This window comes from Saccostrea cucullata, unplaced genomic scaffold (assembly GCF_032062105.1).
Source record: "Saccostrea cucullata isolate Sc308-1 unplaced genomic scaffold, CSIRO_AGI_Scuc_v1 ctg6465, whole genome shotgun sequence".
Classification (NCBI taxonomy): domain Eukaryota; kingdom Metazoa; phylum Mollusca; class Bivalvia; order Ostreida; family Ostreidae; genus Saccostrea; species Saccostrea cuccullata.
Window position 1 is genome coordinate 50,910 of NW_026935932.1, and position 18,620 is coordinate 69,529.

The 18,620-nt window shown below is 32.8% G+C and overlaps 2 protein-coding genes across 2 annotated transcripts; both read right to left on the reverse strand.

Annotated features, from left to right (window-relative positions):
- Window positions 1-6,341: 6,341 nt before the first annotated feature.
- Window positions 6,342-11,329, reverse strand: LOC134244249 (heat shock 70 kDa protein 12A-like). The gene is made up of 4 exons (XM_062726510.1): window positions 10,981-11,329; window positions 9,466-9,690; window positions 9,173-9,329; window positions 6,342-7,615 (listed from the first exon to the last, which is right to left on the reverse strand). Exons 1-4 carry the CDS (start codon window positions 11,302-11,304, stop codon window positions 6,498-6,500), a joined length of 1,824 nt encoding a protein of 607 aa, XP_062582494.1. The 5' UTR covers window positions 11,305-11,329; the 3' UTR covers window positions 6,342-6,497.
- A 2,139-nt stretch (window positions 11,330-13,468) lies between these two features.
- Window positions 13,469-17,325, reverse strand: LOC134244246 (heat shock 70 kDa protein 12B-like). Its single transcript, XM_062726508.1, has 4 exons — window positions 16,918-17,325; window positions 16,446-16,679; window positions 16,199-16,343; window positions 13,469-14,693 (listed from the first exon to the last, which is right to left on the reverse strand). Exons 1-4 carry the CDS (start codon window positions 17,230-17,232, stop codon window positions 13,573-13,575), a joined length of 1,815 nt encoding a protein of 604 aa, XP_062582492.1. The 5' UTR covers window positions 17,233-17,325; the 3' UTR covers window positions 13,469-13,572.
- Between the last annotated feature and the right edge of the window lie 1,295 nt (window positions 17,326-18,620).

Below are 18,620 nucleotides of genomic sequence, written 5' to 3' on the forward strand. Positions count from 1 at the left end.
GAAATATTTGTTGTACTTTTTCCATAAATTGATACATATATTGGTAATTTATCGCATACAGATAATTAAACTAATAAGATGCCTTAAAACTTAATAACAACGTACTCGTGTCCAGCAAAAAAAATATCCAATCACGTTTCAAGTTAAATCCTAATTATTTTAGTCATAAAAAGTTCAATAGACTATTATTATATTACACTAAGAGGAAACACACTTTCATAATTGAATTACTTAATTGTCTCTACTTTCGATTTTGATTTTAAATCGTTGATACAAGATCGTTTTTCCCTTCGTATTACATATCAGATGCGTGATTATACTAAGTGAATTAATTATTTTGTAAGAATTTAAATGTACATGCACTGTGTCTAGATTATTTAAAAAAAAATACGTATCAGACTAGCACATTAATTCTGCTCTTTGATACCGATACCGATACTCGGCGAATCATTGGAAAGGTTCACATGAGGATTATTGCATTTAGACTAACACTAAAAATCTGTAATTATGTAAAATATGGAGATAAAAATTGAATGCGGTAAACTCGAAAATCTACTGAACAGGCAGAGATGATAATCTGAATAATTTCATTAATTAAAATAGTGATAAACTTTATTTAGTAAACACGCTGAATACAAAAATCACAGCCGAATTTTTGGCAAATGAAATGTGCTAACTTCAGTACGAATATTACTTCATTCTGAAATATATCGTTAAAAGAAGAAAAAACGGTTTGAGAAAACATGGATATTTAGCGATTTTTAAAAATGCCCCCCCCCCCCGCCTTCTAGAAAGCGATACGAATCAGCTGGTTAAAACTTTATCAGAAGTCTGCAAATTTATGTTATGTTTTTTTTTAAATCTTAATCTACGGGATACATTCTTATTTGTGTCTGAAAAAGGATAAATAAGTCAACAAATAATTGTAAGTTTATAATTGTTGTTGTAGTGAAACCTGGAAGGTGAATTTCGCATGATATCAGTTGAATGTGTTACATGTTATACACTTGCTTTGGTCAGAGCTAAAGAATTTGAAAGGTGTGATAAACATACGGCGCCCCTGGCCCACCGGCAGAGACCCAATATATTTTTTGAACAGGTGTGAACTCGGAACTGACCATAAGATTGTTTCAAATCACAAGAGAAATTCTTTCCGCGTAAACAGACTTTCAAGGTCACCTAGCGTTATGGTATTTTGATTGACAGGTGATGCACGAGAATTTTGTGCATACAAAATATACAGAGAACGAATTGATTGCATTAAATGGGTTGAATATGAACAAAAATTGTGGCAATTAAATAGAATTATAGAAAGATTAATTGTGACCTCCTTAACTTAAATAAAACGAAGAATTAAAAAAAAAATACAGACTATATGTTAAAAGGGGGTTGTATGAGTCTCTCTCTCTATCTCTCTCTCTCTCTCTCTCTCTCTCTCTCTCTCTCTGGTGTTGCTCTTTATACTTTTTACAAGAAAAGAAAAACTTATTGAAATAACTACTTATATGGAACGCCATCACTGCCTTATAGCATAAAACTATGCATTCATTATGTCTATCTATCATTACGTGATGTGAACATATCTTTACGTTATGTCAATTTCTTATGGGGTGATGTAAAAATATCTTTACATCATGTCCATGCTGCATTACATGAAGTAAACACATTCTTCCATTATGTCAGCACTTTATAACTTGAAGTCCAAAGTTCATTATATGAAGTGAAAATATGTTCACATTGTGTTAAAATTTTATTACGTGAAATGAATGTTTCTTTATATTATTTCATTTCTTTAATATGTGAGGTCAAAATTGCATTACGTCAAGTAAATTGTGTTTTATAATTGAACTTATCATTACATGAAGTCAAAATTCCATTCCTTTTTGAGAATGTATATGTCTATTATATCAAAGCATTATTACGTGATATGGATTTATCTTTATTTTACGGCGAGAGCATCATGATGTAAAGTGAACACATCTTACCTTTATGTCAGTGCTTTATTACGTGGTGTTAAAAGTGTATAACATAATGTGAACATATCTTTATATTATATCAACACTTTATTACATTATGTCAAAACTCTATTCCGTGATGTGGATATATAATTACGTTATGTCAACTCTTTCTTATGTGATTTAAAAAATATCTTTATATTGTGTTAACTCTTTATCATGTTGATTCCAAAAGTTTTGATGTGAAAATACATTTACATTATCTGAAAGTTGTATATCTAGTATAATAATGAATGTTGACGACCGAGTTTTAATGACTCGTAAGAGGGGGGGGGGTGTCCCCATTGAGTAGGACGAATTATAGACACATAATATCAGCCCCCCCCCCCTCTTTTCCCAGACATAACCTTATTTTAGAAAAGTATAGTCCACTAGGGGTAATGTAGTATAACTGAAAAAATATAGAACTGATCGAAGTCGGACCCCCTCTCCGAAATAGGATTTTCGGGCTTGGACAATTTTTTTGGCTTGTCGAGTTTTTTTCGAGTAAATAATTTTTTTCTTTCTGGCTGACGTCCTCTTTCAACTAAATGCTATGTCACGGAATTAGTTACTGTAATTTTTTCAACCATTCCAAGACCAGAATTCTGTTACAAAAATCTACCAGTCCCTCTTCTAAATCAATTGAATATGCCTTAATAAGCATGCATGGGCACATATTTGTGGCGCATATGGGAATCTTGAAAAAAGAAGGGGGGCGGTATAGAGTTGGTGACCAAAGGGAGTGAGCGGAAAAACTCTCCGGCAGGCTTTAGAGTTTTATAGAAAAAAGTTTTCAATTTAATTCAGCTAAACTTAATGTGAAAGTAATGCAATGTCCTACATTGTAAAACTAATAAATTTATTAATTTTATGTATATTTTGGTGACTAAAGATAGTAGGGCGGGTTTTCTGCCCCCCCCCCCCTCCCCAACCCGCCAGTGCACGTGTGTTATACGATATATCTGTATACACTTTAAAAAAGGAGAGTTAAAGACTGATAAAAAATAAAGTGTTCTAAGTAAGATCAGAAGTTTAAGATTTTTATTAAAAAAAACAATTTAAAAGAAAAATAAATGCTGCACGACTTATATTTGATTTATTTAATTATCAGATAAAAGTAAATGCCATTGAATTTCGACGCGTGACTTTAATTCACAGTCGCAGTGTTAAGGCTTTGCAAGTTTCAAGATTGTCAATCATTTTTCGCTTAAAGTTTTCATTTAAAGATGCAATTCCCAAATTGCTGAGAATTTATTTTATGACAGTTTTCTCTCCCGCCATTTTTAGTGCTTTCGGAAAGCGGAAAATACGTTATGCTCATATAAAGGCCGAGGATACCCGTGTTCGCATAACGTAATAGTGAATCGACATAATGTAGAAGAGTGCGCACAGTATGACATGAGCTTTTCACATCTGATATGAGATGAAATAGCCTAAGATACATGTATGCTGACAAGAGACTTAGCATTTTTGACACAATGTAAAGACACAATGACATAACGTAATAACGATTTGTCAAAAAGTAAGGGCAAATTCTCATCATGAAATTGATTCACGTCGTCATGTAGCATATTGAAGGCATAAAGTAGTAAAAGAATTGACCACATGTGACAATTTTTTCAGATAATGTAATGAAATTCTGACATCGTGTTATAGCGAATTGATATTGAGTTAAAGATAAATTCACATCATGTAATGAACTACTTAGACCAAATAGCAGAGAGTGCACATAATGTAATAATGAGTTGAAAATATATAAAAGCATTTTTACACCACGTAAAATTGTTTTGACTTAATGTCATAAAGAGCTGATATAATGCAATGGAAGATTGGCACAATGTAATTAAAGTACGAGTTAATGCCATAAAGACTAAACATATTGTAATTGAAAGTTGATATAACGCAATAGTAGTGTGTGTAATTGCCATAAGGAGTTGACATAATGTAATGAAAGGTTGACACAATGCAATAGTAGTGTGGACTAATGTCATAAAGAGTTGACATGATATAATGGAAGGTTGACATAATGCAATAGTATTGTGGGTTAATGTCATAAAGAGTTGACATAATATAATGGAAGGTTGACATAATGCAATAGTATCGTGGGTTAATGTAATCAAGAGTTGACATAATATAATGGAAGGTTGACATATTGCAATAGTATTGTGGGTTAATGTCATAAAGAGTTGACATAATATAATGGAAGGTTGACATAATGTAATAGTATTGTGAGTTAATGTCATAAAGTGTTGACATAATGTAATGGAAGGATGACGCAATGCAATCGTTGTGTTCTGCTATAAGGCAGTGACGGCGTTCCATAACTTACACTGAAAGGGTTTTAAAAACACAACGTAGTGAATACTATACTCTATGAAAATGATGTTTGCTGTTACGAGAAATACGCTTTGAAATTATTGCATTAATTTCGTGTTTCTGCTAACGATTTTCGCATCCACATTCAGAATAATTCAAGATGAATAAAATAAATGTATTTAAGCTTGGATCGTACACTAGTGCTGTACATGTTAAAACCATGAACATAGATACAGCTCTGATTTAATTTTATACTGTACTATACAGTGTATGTGACACGAATGCAGCTCGACGCCATTTCGTCTTCCTTTGTTACATGAACACATGAGATTAAATTATTCATTTAAAAGAAAATTCATAATTTTGATTTAATTTGTAACATGGATGAATAATTTTACTTACATAAATTTATAGACACACAGTTAATTCAAATGAAAACCATTCAATTTTTTTTTACCGATATCTAATCTCAATATCATGCATGCCATTCGAAGTCCAATATCTGGTAGAATAAAAACGATTATTTTATATACATACTCGTAAAACAAAGTTATAAATTGTTATCAAAATTTATTATCAAATTTTTATGAGAAACAAACGATTTTGTCTGTAATACTATTTACACGGTGCAGCTTGGGGGGGAATTTTCCGGACACGGTGCGACACGGAGGACACTAGCTGAGCTTTTTCTAGACACGGTGCGGCACGGTGTGCCTACCTGTATATTTCAAATCCACACACACCGTGCTACACCGTGTACACGGTGTAACACAGAGCGTTTCACACGGTGTTTTTTCCACCGAGCGTTGCGGAAAACTCGTGGCCTGTACTGTACTACTTAAGAAAAATGCTCATAAACTTTAATTACTATTTTAAAACAATTTAATCAACCATTGCGATTGTTTAATTTTCTAATTAGAATGCCTTTGAGAGCTGAACAGAAAATTATATAGAATTTGAATAAAAAGGAGTACGTGAAATAAATGACATATTGGCTTTTATTTATATATTGTGCAAATCAATTAGCCCCTGAAGTTCCTAATCTTGATCTGAAAGTGTTCACTCATCTCGATCTTAGCCAAGATCGAATTAAGGTAGCTTTTTAAGTCCGAGTTTTAAAGTTGACCACTTTATCATGAATTTTGCAATATCATAGGAACCTCTATTTATAGCACCTTTCAATCCGCTACTTCGTTGGAATAGTCCAATGGTTAAGACACATATTAAAATAAATCTTAGAATTTAAATATTAAGCGAAGGACATGGAATTATTTTCTCGACTCTAAATCGGTTGTATGATCAAATAATAAACTGTCTGTTATTGAAAAACAATTACATGAAATCATTTTTACCACTAAGCAATTAAACGGGCTAAGATAATAGATTAAACTAGATTTACTGTGAGCACTGAGCTCAAGAAATGATACTCTCCACCTCCAATATGATTATGACGATAAAGTCCATGTGTTGCTATGGGAGACTCGAAATAAGTCTCAAATTAAAAAGTAAAATAAGAGGTGTATAATGGAATTATGTAATAAAGAATCTGTGAAGGTCTCATTAAATTTCATTCAATGGTATAAGAAGAGTTGCAGATAAGAGATGGGTACCCCCAAAGCGTTGCAGACGGACGGACACACAGATGGACATCCCATAGACATTATACCCTTCCACTTTTCAAGCTGGGAGGTACAACTAGAGTCAGTCACAATAATGATAAACGTAATATATTTTTCCATATATTCAAATAAACATGATATGTAATACAAATGAAAGGAAATACTAGTATTCCAGAAAGCATATAAATTGTTATAAAATACAATTATCATTTTCCTGAGCATGAATACAATAGAAAGACATAGAAAAAATTAACATGTTCAATTACATACACTATTTTTTCTTCGTTGTTTACATATTTTGAGCAATTAATACACAGTGGTTATGGTGATCTGGCATTTGAAAAATACAGCAAAGTCAAACATTGATCTAATTTACAGATAATGAAAAAAGTGATAACATAATCCTTACTGAACTTTATGATAAAAATAAAAATTATCAATCTACATACATGTATCTCGTATGAATGCATGGTTAATAGTAAAAGGTTTGAATCTTTCCCTCTAGTTTCTAAATGTTACAATTTCTTTTCAACGTCAAAGATTGTTTACAGATTTTTCTTCTGTATTACCTTTTACTGCTTGGGATTTTAATTTTTGGTGAGAGAAGATCAAAAACGATTTCGTGTTCTTTGCCTGTAGCAAAGTTGCAAGCTGTGACTCTTATTTCTGTCTCCCCAAAAATGATGGATTCCTCAATCTCCATATTAGTCCTAAGTTCTGAATTCGTCAATGGAACTTCAAGAGTCCCTAGCCTATAACAGTCTTCCTCGTCAACGTACTCTGGATTCTTTTTGTTGGAAATGAAGACCCCACACTCGAGTATTTTTTCGCCTTGTTTGAGAGTTTTGAAAATGTAAGATTTCTTCAGACCAGGCTCTATGGGATCACCCTTGGTAATGAATTTCAAAAATACATCTCGACATCTGTCTTCGCCATTTATCTTATGCTTTTTATGTAGAGAATGTCTTGTTTTGTCAAATTTTGGCCACGTTTGAATTCCATACGTATATCTCGCTACTCGACGTGAAATCAAATCTTTGTGGTGACCGAAAAAGACTGCCCCCTTCAAAACAGCGAGACCTGCTTGATAGGGGATCACCAAACGCTTATTTCCAAAATGTTTTGCTAGTTTTTCTTGAACCAGCTCGCACTCAGAAAATCCACCAACCATTAAAATGACATCTACACCCGGACCCACTTCCTCTCTGAACATTTTAGACAAATGATCAACGAGTTTCTCGATCGTTGGTGTAAAAAATTTCTGGTAACTCTCAATCGGCAACTCGAGTTTTCCCTGCAAACTTGTAATGTCTTCATTTTTATGTGTTGATTCCTTTATAAGCGCTTTCATTATTGCATCATGCATTCCTTTCTTGTTTGTTTGCTCTTTAAATATTTCAGTCAAAGCTATAGGTATTAAAAGATGTACCAAATGTGAAATCTTTGAAATAACTTGTTCTCTCTTTTTGATTTCAAAATTTTGCCAAAATTCTATATAGTCTAAGACATACTCCAAATCGTATTTAAAGGTCTTCATAACAGTTTTTCCAAAAATGTCCTCAAGAAAGTTTTTGTAGGCCTCATCAACACAAGTTCCGCCCCAGTCTCCACCACTTGCCGGTACCACCTCTGCCAGAGTTCCGTTTTCTTGAAGCTGATGTACAGTTATGTCAGCGGTGCCACCTAAATTTTAAAGCATTTTTATTATGACAAAACCATTACATACAGGTAATATTTGGAAAGGTACGTAAGTTGGATATTCAAGATAAAGTGGTTAAAAAATGATATTTCGGTAAACTTTAAATAAAAAATACCACAGAATAGGAAAAGAAGTAAATGGTTACGTGACAACAAATTGTTATGATAAACGTAATGACTACAACTTAATTTTCAATCGACAATTTTATATCTATATAGCATATACTATTATCACTTGCATATCAGGGATGATATCTCTCTCAATTTATTCAATACGGAAGAATATGCTCGATGTACAAATGATTTCTAAAATGAAGTAGGTTATTGACAAAAAGTTGATGAAACAAGAATCTCAAAAGCCTCGTTTAAAGTCATTTTTTCGTAAACATTGAAGATTTTTCATACTAATTGATGGGTAATTATCAGGCACGTAGCATACCCCTCATGTTTAAGGTTAATGCAGCAAAATTGGTACTGAAAGAGGTAAGAACCTAACAGCCCTCATCCCCATCCCCACCCCCCGAAATAGGATTTTCGAGTTTGGGGAAACTTTCCCTTTTTCTGTTATACTGATTATTTAAACACTGAATTGTCGACGAGTTTTTTTTCCCTTACTCCGTATTTCCATACATATCATAAGGATCCAACACGACAGGTGTGACCGTCGACAAAGGCTTACTCCTCCATTTCGTCTTATCCCATTTCTGATGTTTAAGAGTCCGCTTGCTTTGCTCCTGATTTGTATTTTTGCTGGGATTTTTAAGCTTAAATACTGTACATTATCTCAATACGCAGTATTTCTTTCAGGGAATTCAAAAAAAGTAATGACAGAAGCCTGACTGACCAGTTCTTGATTAAAGCTGAGAGTATCATGCTATTTTTGGAGGAAGATGTTGTAAAACCTTAAGGTTAAAAATTCACGTTATGTGATTTATTGTAAATCGCAAAAATAAAAAAGTATTTAATGGTTGTATAAGGGCCAATCGGTTAGCTACCTTATCGGGCGACAAGCTCCTTGCTTAACTTTATCATTACTTTACAGTTTTTTAGTATCTATACTATAATAAAATCAGATACAACAAAGAAGTGGATAATTTACAGAAGAACAACGAATTATTATGTACATAAAAATTTATGAAATAAAAGATAAAAATAACAATATTCTAGATTACAAGATCACTTTTTCGCCTCATACTACATATTACCAGGTATATTACATATAATAAATATCTTTGCCGAGGGAAAACTTATTCTTTACTTCTTAATATCGAACAGCTGTAGTATTTTATACATGGATGGATTAAAAAAAACAATTTCTTAATTTGTAAAAACAATCTTCATATAGAGGATATACTAATAACAAATAGTATTCATCCTCAACACATACGTACAACCATGAAAAACATTTAATGTACGCTATGATTGTCCTATTATATCCCCGTTTTTTTTTTTAATAATAAAGTTGTAAGGATAATTTTAATCTGCATATACATTAATTTTTGAAACAATGGAATTTTTTTTCTTAAATGATTCTTTTATTACCTCCAAGATCCACAACCATGTATTTTAAGCCCATCTCCCGTGTCCAGTTGCCTTTTCCCTTTTGCTTCTCAACAGCGTCAAAATGCATGAGGTGACAATAAATAGATGCTGCCTCTGGTTCTAATGCAATCTGCAATTGTTTGTCTGGTAATCCAGCCTGCAAACCATTGAAAAGCATTCATTATTTGTATTCTATTCATTTTTATGAAAGAAATGTACATGTCTCGAATGTGTCCATTTAAGGAAAACAATACTGCATGCAATGTAGCCTAACAGGGAATAAACAGACTTACTTTTACAGCCGCCTCTCTCATGAACATTTTTGCTGAGTCGTCCCATATTGCTGGCACGGTGAGTATAAAGTTAATGTCATCCAAAGTTATCTCCTCGACAAGGAATCTTTTTTCTATTTCTTTCATGAGATGGTCTTTCAGATATTTGATGGAAAGGGTGAATATTGGCATAGCTTCCATTTCCCGATCGTTCTCGTCCTTACACATTGTTTCTCGATGAACTCTCTAGTCAATGAAATTGCAATTATTAGTCTGATCTAGAATGTAAAGAGTGTATAAGAAATACAAACTTTAAAAAAAATTGTAGAGTATTCCCTCAAATTTAAAAAAAAAAATATCAAGCTGTGCATTAAGCAGATAAATATTGTTACAGTCCTTGAAAATTGTGGGAAATAAAGTTATCAGTTTAGGCGTACATGTATGTACATGTATTTCGACAGTGCATCAGTTTTCCTACATCTACACATCTCTCTCTTTCTCTCGATCTATCTCTCTGAGGTTTTAATTGTCCTGGAGGATACTTTGGACCACAACAGGAGGTAATGCTATGTTGAGAAAAAATTATTTCCTCGAGACCAGAAAAAATCGAAACTTTGTTAAATACTTCCTGACATACATGCAGTATAGGGTGAAGTTTATTCAAATCATGTCGTCTGGGGATAAAATGAGGCAAGCACAATAGGTTATGAAAGATTTATACTGGAATATTTATTTAGGAATATATACAAATCAATCTTCAAAAACATCTTATGGTCATTTTGCCAGACAGGATAATAAATAAATAAGATTAATTTTTAGGACTACAATTTATATTCTCACTGACCATCGATTCATAAGCATGATTTGGGTTAAGGCTAGTCCACAAAAAGAGATCAAAACACACTTAAATATTTGTACAGGGAAATTTTAGTTTAGTACAGATTTGATTTCAATTTAAGGCTATCGTGGTCAGAAAAGGGGTGAAAATTTTCATCTAAATATGTAGAATTTTTTTTAGTTCGAGAGTAGCAGTCTTTTGATATTGAACAATAGAGTTCAAATCACTGAGCTCAAACCCATTTTTAACTAATAGAAAAATTATAAACTGGGACATTAAAAAAATCGATCCTTTTTAGTTTTACAAAGAGTGTGTGATTTTTTTTTATTGAAATTTATTAAGAGGTTTTGCATATCGTTTTTGTCAGCTTTTAGATTGAGTACTCCCTCCAAGAACACCCCCTCCTCCAGAGATCTTACATCGGAAAAAATGACTCTTGGGAACTGTTACACAGAATAGAATCCCCCGGAAATTTGACACTTATGTCGATTTTTTTGGGGAAAATCCTACATTATACTCTAAGAGCCATTTTACTTTTCCGATTGCAAATCCTGCTATAGAGTTAGTTTTCGGGGGGGGGGTGTCTAAAATACTTGAACCACACATATTTCTATCTGTTCGTATTACTTAGTTTTAGACCATGAGCCCCATCCTGGTTCCTGTGTACACAATCATTTGTAAGCAAGATACCTACAAACCTGGGTGAGAGTTGTTTTCAACATCATCTTGAATCGATGAAAAAAATAATACTCCTTGCAAGTGCGACCTTCTTCGTCACCATCTGTTGCAATTTCAGAATAAGTTTTCTCCGCTTCAAAACCAAAGGAATTAAAAGACTTGTCTGGATTCAATAGAAGAGCAGTTGGTGCTTTAAAGGACGATAACTGGCCACCTTCCCATTTATTCATATGCACTTTCGCCCAGTCCGATTTGAATGAATAAGCATAACCCGAATACGTTGTCCCAAAGTCAAATGCAGCCACTAAAGTTCGGGACGATGATGATTTTCTTTCCTGTGCCATTTTTATGACTTTACACTTTGTTACTTTCGTTTTGCAATTTAAATGACTGCCCGTTTGTGACACTATCATTCTAACACCCATGCAACAATCAAGATGTGGCATAGCAAAACTGTATACTTTTCATCGCAATCACCATGATAATTGACCTTGGGAATTATGACCTATGTAACCTCGTTGTACATTGTTGTATATATTCTGACTTTGTGAAGAGAACTACATTTACTACTTCTAGAGATTTAATTTTATTCAATTCAGAAAACATCAGAGCTCAAAATTCTGAAATCAGAATCACTATAGAGTGTTACAATGTTTGGACCTTCTCTGTTTTACCTGGTAAGTACAAATTAATGGTAGTGAGAACCAGACTGGACAACCCGTTACCTAACGGGGGCTTTAAAACTTGCTCTGACAGAAGATGTCTTCTTTGTAAGCACAGCACTGACACAGACAGTTTTAACAGCCCTGTTACAGGTCGCAGCTACAAAATACTAGGGAATTTGTCCTGTCATACTGACAACTGCATTTATCTCATCAGTTGCAAAGTTTGCTCCAAACAGTATATTGGTGAAACAGGAGATCTCCGCAGGAGAGTCAATAACCACCGTTCGACCATTAGGACCAAAAAACTCAATGAACCCGTTGGGAAACATTTCAACCTTGAGGGTCACAAATGGGAGGACATGACAGCAGTGGTGATTGACCATAACCCAAGATGGACAGACACTCAGAGAAAAAGCAAAGAAAAGTTCTGGATGCACAGATTGAAGTCATTCCGCCCTAATGGTATTAACAAACTGAATGACTTCACCAGAATGAACGTAAACTAGACCCAATTCCTGATGATTCTAAACAAGATTATTCTCTCAATTTAGTGTAAACTCTACAGTTAATTTGCGTTACCAACTCTGGATCAACCCACATAACTATGTATTGCTTACGCCTTTATTAATTATTTTTTCCCGATTATTAGTCCTAAAACATTTCCAAATTTATATTAGATCATTATTCATATGTTAAAATATCCCTGCTACATTATTTTTCTTTGACTACATTAAATTTCTTCATAACAGCGTTCAAACCCTCAAGCCCTGAAGAGTAAAGGAGTTTTTGGGATAAACATAAAGTTAATTTTTTTTCTTCACATTAACAATATTCGCCAGATCTTTCGCCTTTTGACTTGTTTCACATTTTCCAAACTTTAAAATAAAAAAAACCTAGCGGAAGGAAGAAACGAGTCCAGGAAATCATAAAAAATTTACGGACGTGTTTCAATTAAAAGAGAATATTAAGTTAAGTCATAAAGACTACATCATTGAAAAGCGTCTTTTGCTTCTTTCCGAGCACCAAGGTCAATATTTATTGAACAGCCCTCGTACATACAGGAAATGTTTGCATATTTAAACTAACACATTGCAATGGGCTAGAGGTTGCTATAGCTAAATTAACACATATAAATTCAAAGAAATCATATTAAATTTAAAAAATCTAGTATATACCTAGAAACAAGTAAATTATTTATGAATATAAATTCCTGCGAGCGTGAAACATTAGAAAGACACAACAAATAGTTAAAAAATAAATATAAAACATGTAAGGAAGCTCTTAACACTAACAGAAACTGTTTTTTTGGACTTTGGGAAAAATATATCATATAAAGATATGCATATTGAGACTTATTCTTTCATTTAGAACAAAGGGTACGTGCCTTTTTTGGGCATGAAAAATGTTCAAAGACAATGGACAATTTGTAAGCAGAAATCACTGTAGTTTACTTACATTAGGAAAATTAATGAAATCAATTATCTAAATTTCATACTATTGGTCTTATGTAATGCTAAAAATATTTTAATCTATCATAAATTATGTAATTAACGGTAAATAGCAATTTCTTTCATTTTAAATCTAAGGGCAGATCACTCTAACTGCATAAAACTACCCAATAAATAGAGCTCTTTAGTGTGCAGTGTTTAGAGCGTCTTTAACGGTGATTTTACTAATGAAATCAATCTGAAAAAAAAAACCATAAACCCCAAATTTGATAACAATTCAACCTAAAGTATAAATATTGAAAATAGTCGTCATCGATTTATATTTATGGGAAAAAATTACATTAACAACAAATTCAAAACAATTCAACCTAATGTATGAATATACATCGATTTATATTTTTGGCACAATACTGATACTGTAGATCTTTAATTTGAAAGATGCATTCAAAATAGGTCTCAAGGAAAACAATTTAAATTTGTGATTTTGATAAAAACATTTTCAGTGCACACTCCAAGTCCTGCTGTCGGGCATATCAATATTCTCAGCCAGCAAATCAAATTTCACCTCGTATCGCTCTCCAGTAGTAAAGTTACAGGCTTTCACTCGAATTTCCGTTTCTCCAAAAATAATAGATTCTTCAATTTCAGTTGTTTCACTTCGATCGCCCATTGGAATTTCTAATGTTCCTAATTTGCAGCATCCTTTTTCATCAATGTATGTAGGGTCTTCGGAATTCGATATAAATACCCCACACTCTAATTTCCTCTTTTCATTTTGCAGCGATTTAAAAATGTATGACTTCCTCATTCCAGGTTCAATATGATCTCCTTTGGAAATAAATTTTAAAAAGACATCTCTACACCTTTCTTCTCCGGAAACCATCTCTTTTTTCTTTAAATCGTGTTTGGATTGGTCGAATTTCGGCCAAGTTTGAATGCCATAAGTATACCTAGCAACCCGTTTAGAAATAGCGTCTGGAATATGACCAAAATATACCGCTCCCTTCAGAACAGCCAAATCTGCTTGCTCGGGTATGACCAAACGCTTTCCCCGAAACTTTTCTTTCATTTCAGACTGCAGTAACTCATTATCAGCAAATCCACCAACCATCAGTAATATGTTAACATTTTTGCCACTTTCTTTTTTGAAAAGACCTTCCAGATGAGTGGTGATGTTTCTAATCGTTGGATAAAACATTTCTTTGAAAATTGCAGATGGCATCCATATGACTCCATCTTTGTATTCTATCTTGCCATTGTAAATAGACTTTTCAATACATCGTTTTATTGGTTCGTTCCTTTTCATGTGTTTGTAGTTAAAAACTTCTTTAACAATTTCCTCTAATCCCAACGGAAGCCTAATATGAACATTGTCACTAACAGCTGTTCCTATTTTGTTCCTTTTCTTGGTCTCAAAACCCTGCCAGAATGTGAAATAGTCATCCTTGTAATCTATATCCGACGAAAACTTCTCCATGACCTCATCACCCAAAATGTTCTCCAGAAATTTGTGGAACGCTTTATCTACACATGTGCCTCCCCATGCCCCGCCGGTTGCCGGAATTAGTTCTACCAATTTTTGATTTTCTAGCTGGTGTATTGTAATATCTGCTGTTCCACCTTTAAAAAAAGAATACTAGTATCATGTGAGTCGCCGTTTGGAGAATTATTTTATAAAAATTCTGATTGTTCATAGAAAAAACATGTAATATGAAGTTCATATTATTTATATCGCTGTAACCTAATAACCAGTCCTAATTGTTCTTGTGGACTACTAGAAGATACATATCATCTGTTTTTTGTTTGTAAATATTATGTAAAAGCAAGAAATTCCTTAATGAATAAGCTATTGTCATTAAATTATTTACATATTATAGATGTACATTTAATGCTATGGGGCGATGATTCTCTAACTTTTGAACAAAATGCTGAACTTTTCAAGACTACTCAAACTTTCTTAAATGAATGTGGTCGTTTTTCAAAATAAGTTTACTTTTTTATTTTTTTCCTCACCATCTCAAATTATATTTGTATATTTAAAGAATTTATTCCTTTCTATTGCTACAATGTATACAATGTATATAGTAGACCATATGTATGTATGTTTGTTTTACTTTGGCAATTTCACAAAATGTTATATCAGGAGAGGACTATCTAAGTTTCTGAACTTGTGTCTGATCCTTTTGACTTTGTCAATAAAATATGTTCAATTCAATTCATATTAGAAAGATGCTTGAGTTTCTGATTGACCATATCTAGAATTTTGTGTTTTGGAGACAATATGTTGGAATTCCCATGTGTACCTATTTCACCCCGCCATTAGCAGACCAAATAACTTTTGTATACATATGAAGCAGTATTTATTCAAAAACTTGTACATTGAATTATGTTCCAAATTGTATTAAGTAACAAAGCTTTAAATTTATGATGAACGCAATGACTGTAACTTTTCAATCTTTAACACCCTTTATTTGAGAAGCAATTTATACCGGTACCCTTATCACCTACATAACTACGTATACGGGCTTATGTCTCTCAGTTGATTTCATACACAAGAGTATGCTATATAGTCTTACCAACAATTTCTAAAACAAACCAAGCATTTAACAAACAAGTTGATGAAACAAGAATATCAACAGTCATCTGAATTTATCATTTTACAAGTGTTATGATCTATAGAATGATATTGTCAGCAAATACAACCCTATTGTTACTTGTTAGGTCATAATTTTCACACTGAATTGCCAACGGATTTTTCAATTTTTTTCCAACACGACAAGCAGCACACGGCGGGTGTGAGCGTTCGAAATGTGATGCTCACTCCTCCATGGCACATGATCTGACTTCTGATGTTCATAGAGGTTCATGTATACTCTGCTGCTGATTCGTGAATTTTAAATGGTCTTTGAGCTTGAATACTATTCGTTATCTCCGTAATCCATTAAAGACATGCATTTGTTTATTATTATTTCAAAAGACAGTTTACTGTATAAAAACTGCGTTTGCTTCTATATGTTACATGCATTAATTGATATTTGTCCAAAATTTCGAAATTTGAGTATTGAGTCGTAGAGCACTTGTATATTATTTTTTAACTTTAAAAAAATCATATTTGTATAAGGTACCTCCAATATCAAGGACCATGTACTTAGAGTTTATACTTTCTTTTTTCTTCGTATTGTCCGGATTTTCCAAGTGCATATGTTGACAATAGATAGAGGCAGCCTCTGGTTCCAGTGCTAGAAGCAACTGATCACTCGGAATTTCAGCCTAAAAAATTGTTTAAAAGCTACAACAAAAATTTTCAACAAGAACCAAGAATGCAACATCAGAGGAATGCCACACGAGAGAGAGAGAGAGAGAGAGACGTACCGCTTCAGCAGCTTTTCTCATGAACATTTTTGCTGTATCATCCCAAATTGCTGGTACAGTGATGACAAAAGTGATGTCTTTTACTTCAATTTTTGTTTCGGATTTTGTTATGAGGGTTTTATTTATTTCTTCAAGAAGATGATCTTTCAAATAGCGTATGCAGTGGGTAAAGACCACAATAGCATCCAGCTCCTTTTTGTTTTCCTCCATACATTTGGTTTTTCTATTGACTCTCTGCATATGAAAAAAGTATTTTTAGTGAAAGTAATAATATTATTAAATCAAAAATAAAATTCAACACTCCATCTTTATTAGTTTATATGGCCATAATTTCATCGTATCACTAGATTTTCAGCTAGAGTTGTTATGTTTGTACACATGTCCATAAACAAAAAGAAAATATAAAGATATAAAAAGAAAATATACTAGTATATCAAATTATAGGATGCATTCAAATGATAATATATCCTACCTTCTCTAGTTCTGTTTTCAAAATCATTTTAAATCTGTGGAAGAAGTAATAGTCCTCGCATTTATCTCCATCTTCAGCAAGTTCAGAATAATTTTTCTCTGCTTCATATCCAAACGAATTAAACGTTTGGTCTGGGTTTAAGAGGAGAGCTGTCGGTGCCTTGTGAGACATCAAATTCCCACTGGACCACTTATTTGCCACAACTTTAGCCCAGGTGTCTTTGAAGGAATAGGCATAACCAGAATAGGTTGTGCCAAAGTCAATGGCAGCCACCAAGAGTTTATAAGAACTTTTTTGATTCTTTTCCTCCGACATTTCGACACATCCTAAAGAAATATTTATATCTACTTTCGGTTTACAAAATTAGAAAACGAGTATACTAAGTATGTTAAATACCTTTAAATTTACAAGTACGGACAAACTGTGTTCATAATCACCCGCACGGTAATCATGATGCATCAAATTGCATAGTTAGACCTTTTATTTTTTCGAAAAATAAAGTGAGTTTCTTTCAACATGTTCAAATATCAAATTTCTAAATCATTATCTATATCCTGATAAATAAAAATTTTACATGATCAGCAATTATAAAATTAATCAAAATTCTACTTTTGTTTTCGATGATCTACGACGAATTACCGGTAGCAATTATAATGGTGCACATGCTTTGGCGGATCTTTGTGATTAAGAGGAAAATAAACCTTTCAGTAGTGAAATATATCTATTGATCGTGATTAATTATTCCTTGATTGAAAATATTTGATTTCTTAAACTATTGAATAAGAAATAAATTATTTTTAAAAGGTGCATGAACATTACACAGATTTAAGTTAAAATATATTTTCTGTATAATAATATCACGACTTATATATTTTAATAGCATTTCACACAAAAATACATGTATAAAAAAAAATTATTTCATCTTAAAGTTATTGAAACTTCAAAATTTTGGATGGGTTTGATTGTCACGTCCTTGCACTTTCACAAATTTTCACTTTTATTCTCAATACTTAGGAAAAGTGGCATTCTTGTTGTGCATTGATGAAAAAATATTAAAACTTTAATCCAGAAAAATAATTATATTCAGAGTAGAAATGTTAGAAAGCGAAACACCCTCACAAGTATCGTCATCCGAGCTAAGTGCGTGTACAGAGTTTAGCAAATTGATCACACCCGTGAAACGTACACAGTTTTTGTAAACAGGGCACGGGCTCTGTTATTGTTGATGTTTACGATTCACCAGGCGCGTTCAATTGTTAAAGTCTGCTCACCACAACTGCACAGACTGACAATAAACTCTGTGTATGTTTTGCTTTCGAACATTTCTACTCTGAATTTTCTGGATTATAGTTATAATATTTTTTTCATTTGCAACAAGATTGCCACTTTTCCTAAGTATTCAGAATAAAATTAAAATTTCTGAAAGTGCAAGGATGTGTCAACCAAAACCGTCTAAATATTTTAAGTTTTTATAACTTTTAGATGAAATAAGTTTTTAAATTTATTTTTGTGTGAAATACTATTAAAATATATAAGCCGTGATATTATACAGAACATATTAAATATCAATATACAGTTACTTTGTTAAAGGCTATTTTGCAGCTTATTAAACAGACGTAAACATCGGGTATGATTACTTGTCTAGATTTTTTTTAAAGATGCAATTAAAATTTAACTATTGCTTTGGTATCTCCCCCTTGAAA

What these genes read in the sequence shown, in the direction of transcription:
- LOC134244249 (XM_062726510.1), bottom strand. Translation starts at nt 11,304, where the DNA reads ATGGCACAGGAAAGAAAATCATCATCGTCCCGAACTTTAGTGGCTGCA. An exon ending in TGAAAACAACTCTCACCCAG is followed by an intron (nt 9,691 to 10,980) that starts GTTTGTAGGTAT and finishes TTCATTGACTAG; the next exon opens with AGAGTTCATCGAGAAACAAT. An exon ending in CATGGTTGTGGATCTTGGAG is followed by an intron (nt 7,616 to 9,172) that starts GTAATAAAAGAA and finishes TTTAAAATTTAG; the next exon opens with GTGGCACCGCTGACATAACT.
- LOC134244246 (XM_062726508.1), bottom strand. Translation starts at nt 17,232, where the DNA reads ATGTCGGAGGAAAAGAATCAAAAAAGTTCTTATAAACTCTTGGTGGCT. An exon ending in TGAGAAAAGCTGCTGAAGCG is followed by an intron (nt 16,344 to 16,445) that starts GTACGTCTCTCT and finishes ACAATTTTTTAG; the next exon opens with GCTGAAATTCCGAGTGATCA. An exon ending in CATGGTCCTTGATATTGGAG is followed by an intron (nt 14,694 to 16,198) that starts GTACCTTATACA and finishes CTTTTTTTAAAG; the next exon opens with GTGGAACAGCAGATATTACA.